Below are 12856 nucleotides of genomic sequence, written 5' to 3' on the forward strand. Positions count from 1 at the left end.
CCACTTCGTGCCCATCTCTGGGTTCGAGGGTGACAACATGATCGAGAGGTCGACGAACCTGGACTGGTACAAGGGCCCCACCCTCCTCGAGGCGCTGGACCAGATCAACGAGCCGAAGCGGCCGTCGGACAAGCCCCTCCGCCTTCCCCTGCAGGACGTTTACAAGATCGGCGGCATCGGCACCGTCCCGGTGGGCCGCGTGGAGACCGGCGTCCTGAAGCCCGGCATGGTGGTCACCTTCGCGCCCACCGGCCTGACGACGGAGGTGAAGTCGGTGGAGATGCACCACGAGTCGATGCAGGAGGCGCTGCCAGGCGACAACGTCGGGTTCAACGTGAAGAACGTGGCGGTGAAGGACCTGAAGCGCGGCTACGTGGCGTCCAACTCCAAGGACGACCCCGCCAGGGAGGCCGCCGGCTTCACGGCGCAGGTGATCATCATGAACCACCCGGGGCAGATCGCCGGCGGCTACGCGCCGGTGCTGGACTGCCACACGTCCCACGTCGCCGTGAGGTTCTCGGAGCTGCTGACCAAGATCGACAGGCGCTCCGGCAAGGAGCTCGAGAGCGGCCCCAAGTTCCTCAAGAACGGCGACGCTGGGCTCGTCAAGATGGTCCCGACCAAGCCCATGGTGGTGGAGACGTTCTCCGAGTACCCGCCGCTGGGGAGGTTCGCCGTGCGCGACATGAGGCAGACGGTGGCCGTGGGCGTGATCAAGAGCGTGGAGAAGAAGGACCCGACGGGAGCCAAGGTCACCAAGGCTGCGGCGAAGAAGAAATAAATGGTCGATCCGTGGATGATATTTACATCATATAGATAGTATTTTGGCTAGAAAGTTTACATTACTGCTACTATTGGTTGTTTGGGTCTCTCGCAGTGTTTTTTAAAGTATGTGTCGGTTCTAGAATCAATACAACCTGTCCAGCATACAACCTGCAACTTGCTTTGTCCTGTTGTGAAAATTGGGGTGTAGTTTACGCTCAACACCTTTACAACACAAGCATGTGAGTCGTAGACCATCATTCGTTTGATCCAGTGTGAAAATTGTGCAGTTGTGAAGTGTGTCTCCTCAGATCCTTCATGACCAAGAGCATAGTACCATTTTCCGATACCGATTGCAAAACTGTTTGAGAACAAATATTCTTTACCATAGCATCACTGTTCTCAATTTTTTTATGCGACAGAGTTAAGTTACCAAGGTCGTATTGTCAGTGGATAAAGCCATTCCAATAACCACTACAGGCAAAATCAGAAGAGAACAGCTGAAGAGGGAGTTCTTGGCTACAATGCAACTACCCAGCAACTTGCAGGTTTTTTTAGGCAACTAACAATGCAACTGATTCTTGGTGAATTGTGACATCCATGACTCATCTTCAATGCGGCAAAAGCAGAAAAAAAAAGAACTTGAACAAAAACTGGAGTAATTTGGTTGGTGACGAATAAGGAATTCTAAAAATATTACTACATGTTTTTGTTTTGAACTGAAACGGCATGTATTTCAGGGAATGCATTCTCGTCCTGAGAGGGGAAAATGCATTCTCGTATTGGGCCGTCAGGATGAAACGGGAATTTGGGCCGGGCTGAAAAGAGGTAAGCAGCACCAGCACGCAACGGCGCCGGGGGGAATGGGAGTAGAAGAAAGGCTGCTGCTTTCTCTCGCACCACTGGCGGCGGTGGGCGATTCCGGCGGCGACATTTTCGGCCGGCAGGCAGACGCAGACGATGTTGGTGGTGCCACCGTCCGCGCCCAGGATGACGCCGTCCTCCCCCGCGACCGCCGGCAAGGAGTAGCGATTCTCGTAGCCGCCCATCTTGCGTTTGATCCCTCTCCGCGAAATAGAAGGGGAGGGAGTCAAACTCTATCGGATCGATGATACTTTTATTTGGTGTTAGGAAAAGAATTTCTTTTCACAGTTTCTCCGTTTCTCTCTCTCTAATGATCTTATAAACCTACCAACAAATCCATGGCTAGCATGTGTGAACATCCAAATGGAAAAATACCGTTTAGCTTGGCTCTTAAGCATGGCATATTTGCCCGAGCATACACTTGGCCAGATTTAGAGTGAAGCATCTGCTCGAGACTTGAGAGTCAGTCAATCCTACGGAGTACTTGGGCAAACAACCATTAAGATTAGGACACGGTCCATTGTCCTTTCTTACACGAGTAAAGTGAATTGAAGCCACATTCACTGTTTCCCCGTCACTAAATCGCAGCCGTGCGAACTGAAGTACGCAAATCTGGATCGGAAGTGCCGTAGCGTTAGAGCTAAGGAACTGAGATGCAGTGAACCAAAAACTTCCGAAGGCTCGTGACCACTAGGATTTTACACGAATTTTACTAGTTTTAACCAAGGTGTTCTGAATTTTCTTCGAACATACTGTGCTCCCAACAAAGATGTTCAACACAGACCCTATCCTTCTCAACAAAAAAAAAAGCGATGAATGCACGATTAGTACTACAAGAGCAGCCCAGATGAGCTTGCGGGCATGGAGCATGTGAAAGTAATTCTAGGGATGTTCAGCAAGAGGCGAGCAATGGGCTTGACCTGCTGCATGATCTTTTAGCCGTACGGACGGGCACCGCGGTTTCAGGCGCCCATTCTTTGGATGAATGCTTGAAAGTTTTTGTCTCCGTAGATTTCTTTGCAAAGGTTCGTGCGGCTGCTTCCTGAATAAGGTCGAAAGTGACAAGATTGGGGCACGCACACATCTCACAGCACGTGATTGTACTGCCTGCAAGCATGTGCAATGAGCACTGTAAAAAAAAAGGCTAATGGCTACTGCAAAGCTGAGATCTTTCTGCTCACTTTCAGAGCAGTCTTTTTACTGAAAGTAAGTACATGGGCAGTTCTCTTTTTTTCAGGGCCTGTTTGGCAACCAGCTGTTAAACTTTAACACCCGTCACATCGGATGTTTGGATGCTAATTAGGAGTATTAAATATAGGCTAATTACAAAACTAATTGCACAGATGGAGTATAATTCACGAGACGAATCTATTAAGCCTAATTAGTCCATGATTTTGACAATGTGGTGCTACAGTAACCATTTGCTAATGATGGATTAATTAGGCTTAATAGATTCGTCTCGCGAATTAACACAGGGTTCTGCAATTAGTTTTATAATTAGCTCATGTTTAGTTCTCCTAATTATCATCCGAACATCCGATGTGACACTGTTAAAGTTTAACACCTCGTATCCAAACACCCCCTCAGTCTGTGTGGTTGAGTATTTGATTGATGTTGTGATGTGAGTATAGCCTACCTGGACATCTTGCAGTCTGCAATACGATGATGTGGAGAATGATTACATGGCATGGTTCGACGTGGCCCTTGTTTACTTGGGGAATTTGGGAGGTGCCAAAATACTGTAGCAACACTGTAGCGTTTCGTTTGTATTTGTGAATTATTGTCCAAATATTGACTAATTAGGCTCAAAAGATTCGTCTCGCAAAGTACAACAAAACTGTGCAATTAGTTTTTGATTTCGTCTACATTTAGTACTCCATACATGTACCGCAAGTTTGATGTGACGGGGAATCTTCTTTTTGCATAGTGCCAAAGTTGGGAGTTTTGTGGGAAGTGAACAAGGGCGTGTTTGGCCATGGGCACTGACACTCATTCGCAATCATGAATCGTAGCATCTCAAAGTAAACCGAGCTACTAGTTGTTTGCACTCATGTACCTAATGACAGAAGAAGACTTGTTGTCTTGGGCATCAAGTATGCTTTACAGCACAGCAATGATCAGTGCTTTCACCATCCTATATGAAAACTCATCTGAATTCCAATTCGCCAAATCGAAACGAATTCGATTCAAATCACAGCACTCCGAAGGAACATCTTGAGGACCAAGGGAGGGATAGATATTCACTGCAGGTCCTCAGCAACAAGCCAGGCAGAAGCTCCAAAACGAATTACTCCGAACCACCGCTGCACCAGCCAAAACCAAAACAAAAGCTAGTCCTCTCCTCTCCTCCGGCTCCAAACAAGTGGTCCAGTGACGCAAATGGCCCAGCCTGAAAGGACCCCCACCTCCAACCCTTTCCGACACTGTAGCAGGTACAGAGAGAGGAGGGGAGGGGAGAAGAAAACAATGCGGCGGCCGGGGAAAAGGGCTACCAAACCGAGGCCCAGCCAAGGGCTACGGTGGCCACCGCTGCCCTATAACAAAATGGTAACCGTCCGTTTCACCTGGCTGATCCCGGAGCTTTTTTTACTAACAGGCTCGTACCTAATCTCCAAACAAGTATCAGGTATATGTCTTTTGAGTGTGGAGTCACACCTACTCTGCGCCTAATCCTCCCCGGCGCACGCAATGCCAAGGACCAAGGCTTGGGAAACGTATATGCGCTTAAGCTTATGCTTATCATGCCACTCGAAGTGCCATTGACCTAACCTAGGAACATCTGGCTAATCTTATGTAGGAACGGAATGGGTCTGCCCAACCACATCTTTTCGATTAGGAAACCATTTTTGCCCATCACAACCGTGTTCCTCTGTTTAGGTGTGCTAATGCAGGCAAATCTAGCTAATCCGTTATGGATGGAATTAATTGGCGTACCCAACGTCATGTTTCTTTTAGCAGGGTATCAAATCTGTCGAATACGATTCAATTAATTATTGTTTATATAAGAAAGGTGGAATACACGTACCATTTGTACTTCATTTCATCGCTATCAACGAGATAAATTTTTGAATAAAGTGGTTCATGTGACATTCGTGCGTTTACATAATTTGAGAGTTGATTTCACGTCACTATAATCATTAGACATGGGTGTTAAAGGACAAATACTCCTACTTCGTAGTAGTAAATAAACTAAAAATGACGCTGCTCGTATAACGCGTCGTGCTGCAGCAGCGGATGGCACATCTCGGAAAGGGTGCGGGCACGGTGTCACGTAGCACAGGAGTTTCCCCATTAAACAACGGGACGAGATTAAGGCAGATCCAGAGGTGGTTAACAAAGCTTTTAGACCACACCGCATCCACACCACACCCCACCCCACCACACCAGGAGCAGGAGCACGCACGGCGGGACGCTTCCGGCGCAAGCTGCCATGTGGACTCCGCATGACTCCAAAAGTCCAACGAGCCATCATCCGCAGCTGGCCTGTAGCAGCCCGTAGAGAGGAGAGGAGGAGCGGGTGATTGCCGCAGCGGTGGCCAGCGGCAGCGCGTGTGCGTGTGCGTGCGCTCTCCCCCTCGCGTACTCGGAGCCGAGCGGAGCGGCAACCACGCACCCACGCCCGCGCCCACCAGGCCACCACCACCTCCGTCTCCGTCCGCGGGTGGGGCAAGCGAAAACCCGAGGCGAGAGAGGCCCCAAATCCTAACCACCGCAGGGGCGGCCTCATCCTCCCCGCTCCCACCGCCCGTCCGCCGCACGCGCGCACGCCAGATCGCTGCGGCGGCGCCCGCGCGCGGATCCAATGCGGCTGCGGCTGCGGCTGCTGCTGCTGCGGTAGTTGCGGGCGGCGACTGCTGCTGGTTCGGTGCCGTCCGGCTGCGGAGTTGGTTCCTGGTTGATGCGGACGATCTGAGGGGATGGCGGCGGCGGCGGCAACGGCGCCGGGGTCGGCCGAGCGGCAGGCGCGCGGCGGCGCGGTGTCGGCGAGCGGCAACGCGGTGAGTGCCGCTCGATTTCCTCGCGACGCCTGTCGTGGAGCGCGGCGCCGGCCGGGCTGTTGGAATTTGGCGTGCGTTTGGTGTCGGGTGCCTTGCTATGGTGGGTTGTTTTGCTGTTTTTGTGGTGTTGGGAATATTTGGGTTCGATCGAGCTGCGGGGCGAGATGGTGAGGATGAACGGCCACTGCGGTTTGGGTGGACGGGGATGGTGTGGGTGTTTCATGGATGGGTGGTGACTGTTGCCTCTGCGGCGAGGACGACGAGAGCTGAGTTTTCAGGGGCCGCCGCAGCTGCTACTGGATTTGGGTTGGGTTGGACATTAGAGGGCCAGGGGGCGGTTTCCATCGGGTCACATAGTAGCTCAAATTCCTGTGGGAATTGACGATTCTCGCCGCAGAGATGTGTAGTGAAGTGTTTTGTGGGTATTCTATTGGAAATGGGACGATGATATGGAGGCCCTTCCGATGTTTCAAGTGAATTTGTGATTGAAACTAGATAAACTGGATAAGAACTTCTGAATTGCTATCAGAGGCGTCGGAGGATACTGATTTATTTTTTTGGGTGGGGGAATGACTATGACTCGATGTTGTTTTAAAGTTCAGATGTGGTAGAAGGTTGAATATTGAGTTAATGTGACGATTTTTTTTTTGTTTTTTGGAGTTCGTCTTGTTTATGTCTGTTTATGCATATGTGGGTGCACGAGAGCAGTCTGTGGAAACAAATTTGTTGATTGGAGAGCTCCCTCACTTCCAAAAATAGGCAACTTCTCTCGATAGTTCAACCTGTTTGTTGTGAATTTGTGGTGCGGTGCATGTTTTCATCGAACTTTTTATTTAACAGTGCTGTTTCTCTTTGAAACAAGGCTTCTGGACAAGAAACATTTCAGATTTTGTTCTAGTGTTCTTTCATATTTGTAATTATCAGTACAATATTTCTGACATTCATGACCCTCTGGGCAGGTATTTAAGAGTGGCCCTCTCTTCATATCATCCAAAGGTAAAACTATTTGTGTCACACAGTTGCTTTTCTTTGATTCGAAATTATAACAATGTTACCATTACAATGGTTTAGGAATTGGGTGGAAATCATGGAAAAAACGTTGGTTCATCCTCACACGAACATCACTGGTTTTCTTCAAGAGTGATCCTGTTAGTATCTCTGTTCTTGTTCACTGTGTAAACTTTGGAATACTTGTGCCAATAGAAAGTTTACAGGAACTAATTGTTATCCATTTTCATATTTGTCATTTACTCATGGTTTACAAGTTATGTTCATAGCATTCAATTCTATTTTCTTGACTTGTGACTGTTCTTTGCATTTACAGAGTACATTGCCACAGAGAAGTGGTGAAGTGAACCTTACTTTGGGGGGAATTGACCTGAATAATTCTGGGAGGTATGCGTCTATCTCACACATGCTTTAGAATCTTGTTCAGCTTGTTTGGTCATGCTGAACGTACTTAATGCGTCTGTCATTTGTGTATACCTGTCTCTCTAGATAAATATCTTACTATTCTTTATATTTTGCTGTATCTGGCACTCATTTGCAGTGTAGTAGTCAGGGAAGACAAAAAGCTGCTGACTGTCCTTTTTCCAGATGGCCGTGATGGCCGTGCCTTCACCTTGAAGGTATACATGTTTACCTTTTGACCCACTTGAGCAGATGCAAAAGTTGAATTATAGGCCTTATGATTTGCTTCATGCATTGTAGTGCTTCCTCTACTTTTACATGAACATACCTCCTCTCCTTATTACAGGCAGAAACTTCTGAAGACTTATTTGAGTGGAAAACAGCACTGGAAGAAGCTCTTGCACAGGCTCCAAATGCAGCTCTTGTGATGGGACATAATGGAATATTTCGTAATGACACAACAGATGTATATGAAGGGGCTATTCCAAATTGTTGGTTCCCTTACAGTTACAGTTTATACTATCATGTGATTGGCTCCTATTCGTGGTGAACTTAATATCCATCTTTTTTTCATACACTTCCTCTATTGACTGCAGGGAGAGAGAAGAGACCTATCAAATCACTAGTTGTTGGCAGGCCAATACTGCTTGCACTGGAAGATATAGATGGCAGTCCTTCTTTTCTAGAAAAAGCTTTGCGTTTCCTTGAGAAACATGGTAGGGCCAATCAATGTTAATTATCACCTAAGTTTTGTTAATTATCATCTAAGTTTGAATCTGCTGTACTTTACCAATGTAAATATTTAATTGAATGTGAACAATTTCTTGCAGGAATAAAGGTAGAAGGAATTTTGCGTCAAGCTGCAGATGTGGAAGAGGTTGACAAGAGATTGCAAGAATACGAGCAAGGTTTTTGTGGTTACTTAGTTTCATATTTGGAATATTGTGATTTTAGTTTTAGTTTCAATTGTGCATATAATATAGTGTACGATTGTTTCTTTCTATTCCAGGAAGGACAGAGTTTGCACCAGAAGAGGATGCTCATGTTGTTGGTGATTGTGTAAAGGTAATTTTTATCATGTTGTTGGAAAGATTGGTGTCACAGAGTCTTTTTTCGTTCCTGCTTGCCCACTATCTGAATGGATAAATGTGTCTGCAGCATGTTCTCCGAGAGCTTCCATCTTCTCCAGTTCCTGCTTCCTGCTGCACAGCATTATTGGAAGCTTTCCGTAAGTGTTCAATTCATGTTACTCTGAATATGCTTCCTTTGTTATGGAGGGAGACAGTTGTCTTATTTGAACGTTGAAATTACATTGTTTGAGATGTTCTTTATTTATTTACATCTTTCCATCTGGTTTGTAGCATGCTCTCATTATGGCTGCTGCCTTCCAGATGTTTTTCCTTCAAGCACCTACGCAGTGACCAGATAGTTAAAGTCTATTCAGCTTTCTTTGTTTCTATTTTCATTTTCTTTATACTTGTCTAGGTCTGGAAATCAAGGAATCTCGAATCAATTCTATGCGTGCAGCAGTATCTGAAACATTTCCTGAGCCTAATAGGCGGCTGCTACAGAGGTTAGTTTATTTCTTTTTCACAGGGATATATTTGTGTTTGAATTCTCTTTTACTTGGTGGTATATGATCCTGAACAATACATTCTAAATTAGATTCCCTTGTCTGCTCAAGCATATGATCAACATTTTTTCTCATTCGGAAATATGCAATTGAGACAGCAAAAGGTTTCAAAACTAATAAGTTACTACTAAGTACACTTAATAGTTTCATAGAGTCATCAAACTTGCTAGGAACACTTTGTCATATCATATATCAGGCTAATCCTTTAACTAAATCAAAACCCATGTTTGCAGAATTTTGAGAATGATGCATACCATCGCTTCTCATACCGCTGAGAATCGAATGACTCCATCAGCAGTTGCTGCTTGTATGGCTCCGCTCTTGTTGCGCCCCCTTCTTGCTGGTGAATGCGAGATGGAAGATGATTTTGACATGAATAATGACAGTGCTGCCCAGCTTATTGCTGCTGCAAATGCTGCTAACAGTGCTCAAGGCATTGTCACTACTCTATTGGAGGAATACGAGAGTATATTCAACGTGAGTTTCTTGTGCTACCTCAGTATCTTTAATGTATGCCAGATTATACTATTATTATGGACAATATAAGATGACACAATCGTTTAATCGTCTGTCCACTTATCAAAGAAACTATTTACAACAATTACGAGTATGAGAATTGAAAGACATGACAATTCTTTATTCTCTGATTGCATGGAACTGATTTTTCTGTCTGAGTACATGAAGTAATAATAATTATAAAGCATCTCACTTTGCAGCTGCTTTGGGTTTTGACCTTCATCATCTGCATGCACACTAGTTTCTCTGCTGTCTAACATATATTTGTGTGCGATAAACTTAAAAGAAGCAGACACCACATCACTATATGTCTACTCATGTTTATTATTTTTACAGGATGAACACCTTAGGTGCTCCTTGTCACCTGATTCTCAAACTGGAGATAGTGGAAGTGAAGAATCAACGGATGATGAAACCGTCGATATCAAGGATAATAGCTTCCATGATGCAGAAAATGATGTTGACCAAGACTTAGATGATGCCGAGCGAATATTGAGTGGAAAATTGAGTGAAACCAGTGCAGGCACCCGGGGTGACGTTTATGACTACAAGGTTTGATATGCTACTAATCATACATTTGCCTTTTACATTGTTAAGGCGCTAGTGAAAAATTGTTAACAAAAGTCTGCTTCCATTTTCACTGAATATATCTAACATATTGTAGCTCATGTTTTCGGCCATATCTTATCTAGATTATCCCCTACTGTTTCCTTGTAAAAGAAATCCTAGCTATGGTGTCTTGACCAGATTGCATTTTTTTAGTAGCATGTCCATTTGTGAATGTCATCACATAGTTTGCTTTCTTACTCATTGTAATGTGTGGACAACAGGAAGTTAATGGCAATGATTCAGACGCTGAACACTCTGTTGAGGATAATGCTTTGGAATCAAGTATAGATGTAAATGATGCTCCACTAAGTCATTCAACTGAAAATGGTTCAATGAGAGTCCAGCAATCATCGAATGAAAAGGATCCATCAAATCGGGTTTCCAGTCATGAAACTCCATTGTCAATGGGAGAAATTCTTTTGTCTTTGGATGCTGGAATTCCATTACCTGGTCCCGGTGCTGAATATTCTAAGGACAGACACTCCAACAAACCCAATGGAACTCAGCAGCATGTGAAGCGTTCTAACTTATGGGGACGCAACAATGTAAGCAATAAGCCTGCTCGTTTGCTCTTTTTTTCTTCCCCCTGTATAGGTTTGTATTTGTTGAATCTTATATTAGGAAGGCCTGTTAATGTTTGTGGTCATTGAACTAAGGTTCTATGATATGTTGAACCAGAAGGTATGGTTTTCGCAGGGAAAACATTACCAGAAATATAGTTCTATGGTGCACTAAATTCCTTCAGATTATTCTGATTTTTTTTCAGAATAATCTGAAGGAATTTAGTGCACTATATTATGTTTCCTATAACTATCAAGAGTAGTATATTGACCTTATCTGGCTTATGCAGGCAAGAAAGGGCCATCAGTCAGATTTAGTCGATCCGTCCGGTGAAGAAGAGTAAGTTCCTATAGTTATTTCGGTTATTGATATATTTTGGAGGAAGTCGATTTATTGATTTATTTTATAACAAAAGTGCTAACTACCCAACATTTTTTTTGCAGGCTTGCTATCCAAAGACTTGAGGTAACAAAGAATGATCTACAGATCAGGATTGCAAAGGAGGTGAGGAAGGAAAAGTGATCATCAATTCTTGATTAAGGGGAATCTTGCAAACTAACTAGTTATGTTTCTCAGGCTAGAGGTAATGCAATCCTACAGGCAAGTTTGGAAAGAAGAAAACAAGCATTACATGAGCGTCGGGTGGCTCTCGAACAGGATGTATGTCATATTCTGCTAGCATCTACTTTGATTGCTTTTATACCTCCAAAATATATCAGAAATTCAGCCATCTCTTATGTCCATATTTCTTATATTTCGTTTGTTGCAACCAGCTTGAGATGATCGCCCACGTAACATTTAACACTGCAAGTACCTCATTATGAGAGTCTGGTTCTTAGTTTGACCGCACTTGTTGTTCGCTAGGTGTCAAGGTTACAAGAGCAGCTACAGGCTGAAAGGGACCTTAGAGCTGCACTGGAGGTTGGATTAAGCATGTCGTCTTCACAATTTTCTAGTTCACGCTCCATGGATTCAAAGGTATTGAAATATTAAGCAAGTTGATCTTCAATAGTTACTTACCTGACCTGCTGGGCTTATTTTGTGGTTTCCTCTGTTTTCTATGCGCTTCTCCGAAGACAAAGGCAGAGCTTGAGGAGATTGCTCTTGCTGAAGCTGATGTTGCAAGATTAAAACAGAAGGTTGCAGAGCTTCATCTTCAACTCAATCAACAGCGCCAGCACCAGTATGGCTCTTCCGCAGATGCTAATGATCGTTATGAACACCTTCCAAGTCATCTTTCGCAGTAAGACAATACTTCTCGTATTCTTTGTAATTGTCATTCCTTTCAATTGCCACTAGATAATGTGCCCGCAAGTTCAAACATTTTTAGTAAGAAGTTTGTTGGATCTGTCATATTCCTATCTATCTTTATGTGTCGCAATTTATTGAATATGCAATATTTTACCGTTACCAGGAACATTGTCCAACCAGGATTTGATAGGAGCATTGCTTTCTGTAATCAAGAGAAGAAGCAAAGGAATGAGGTTAGCTGTTTGCAAATCTCTTATGTCTTGCTATATATGCTTAACTGCAACTCAAGAAAATCAAAGCACAAGTTGACATCAGCTCTATTATTGCACTTCAATAGTCATATTACAAGTTCAATCAGCACTGCTGGCACTAATAGTAGTAATACACTCTAGCTGGAATCAGCAGGGGAGCCCCCCTACCTTTTTTTAATATAAAAAATGAATATTTACAGGGTGATTACAGCATGATCTGAGTACTAATAGAATTATAGCAGGATGGCTCTTAAATACACTGATATTTTGACAGGAGAGCTTGCCAAGTTCATCCCACTGGAGAAGCATCAAGCAACATGTGCTGTTGCATGGTTCTTCAAGACCTTTCTCCCGCAAGCATTCCCTGGATGCCTCCTTGAGTGATTCAAGGGACGCATCGACAAGTGTGCCAGCAGAGGGAGGGTCAACGTTGTTGAACATCCCCAGAACAACGGAAGTAAGGGAAACCCCTGGTTCTTATTCTGCAGTAGTGTAAAAAAGAAAAACACTTTAGGTTCGATTATTCAATTCGCTTGTTGTGATCTGTAGCAGGGTGTTGAGTATGGGAGACCGCCGGCAGTGCCTTCGTCCACTCTGGTTGAACTAACGACGAGACTAGACTTCTTCAAAGAACGGCGGTCACAGTTGATGGAACAACTCCACAGCCTCGATTTAGGGCATGGATCTGCATCCCATGGTTTCCCATACAAGCCGTCGTCTCCCTGGAACAGTCCAAGATAGAAGGTTGCTCAGCTGTTGCAAGCGCACGCCTGTATATTCTGGTATAGAATCTTTTTTTTTCTCTCGCGTTATTTTTGTAGAAGCTGGTAGTGAGAATGTATATCCCTTTCCTTCCTCCACTTGGTTTGGAGCAGCCTTTTTTGAGCGTGATTTTGTTTTGCTTTTGTAATCTATTGTATGTAATGAGATGAGGGGATTTTGACACGCTTTTCTTATATGTTTTTGGCGATATAAAGGTGTTCTTACGGGGCCTATCCAGC

The 12856-nt window shown here is 44.5% G+C and overlaps 1 protein-coding gene and 1 pseudogene across 4 annotated transcripts; both read left to right on the plus strand.

Annotated features, from left to right (window-relative positions):
• LOC101764953 overlaps positions 1–1014 on the plus strand; it is a 1714-nt pseudogene extending 700 nt beyond the window's left edge.
• Positions 1015–5137: 4123 nt separating this feature from the next.
• On the plus strand, positions 5138–12850 carry LOC101765349 (rho GTPase-activating protein 7). Of its 4 annotated transcripts, none has more exons than XM_022824566.1 (22): positions 5138–5624; positions 6584–6620; positions 6696–6772; positions 6949–7019; positions 7174–7252; positions 7381–7540; positions 7631–7750; positions 7865–7942; positions 8044–8099; positions 8193–8262; positions 8520–8607; positions 8901–9144; positions 9520–9735; positions 10014–10337; positions 10643–10692; positions 10797–10857; positions 10930–11013; positions 11218–11331; positions 11430–11596; positions 11768–11837; positions 12130–12312; positions 12408–12850. In XM_022824566.1, the coding sequence occupies exons 1-22, from the start codon at positions 5544–5546 to the stop codon at positions 12594–12596; spliced, it is 2619 nt and encodes an 872-aa protein (XP_022680301.1). In that variant the 5' UTR covers positions 5138–5543; the 3' UTR covers positions 12597–12850. The 4 variants fall into 4 exon arrangements, with proteins under 4 accessions (XP_022680301.1, XP_022680300.1, XP_004958565.1 ...); XM_022824565.1 differs by having other exon boundaries at positions 5140–5624; positions 12405–12850; XM_004958508.4 differs by having other exon boundaries at positions 5142–5624; positions 7381–7525; positions 12405–12850.
• The last annotated feature ends 6 nt before the right edge of the window (positions 12851–12856 follow it).

Source organism: Setaria italica, chromosome II (genome assembly GCF_000263155.2).
Source record: "Setaria italica strain Yugu1 chromosome II, Setaria_italica_v2.0, whole genome shotgun sequence".
Classification (NCBI taxonomy): domain Eukaryota; kingdom Viridiplantae; phylum Streptophyta; class Magnoliopsida; order Poales; family Poaceae; genus Setaria; species Setaria italica.

Bases quoted from the DNA above. Each gene is read 5' to 3' on its own strand.
- LOC101765349 (XM_022824565.1), top strand. From the start codon at position 5,544: ATGGCGGCGGCGGCGGCAACGGCGCCGGGGTCGGCCGAGCGGCAGGCG. The intron at 10,858-10,929 runs GTGAGGAAGGAA...TATGTTTCTCAG, and splicing joins AGATCAGGATTGCAAAGGAG to GCTAGAGGTAATGCAATCCT. The intron at 12,313-12,404 runs GTAAGGGAAACC...TGTGATCTGTAG, and splicing joins ACATCCCCAGAACAACGGAA to CAGGGTGTTGAGTATGGGAG.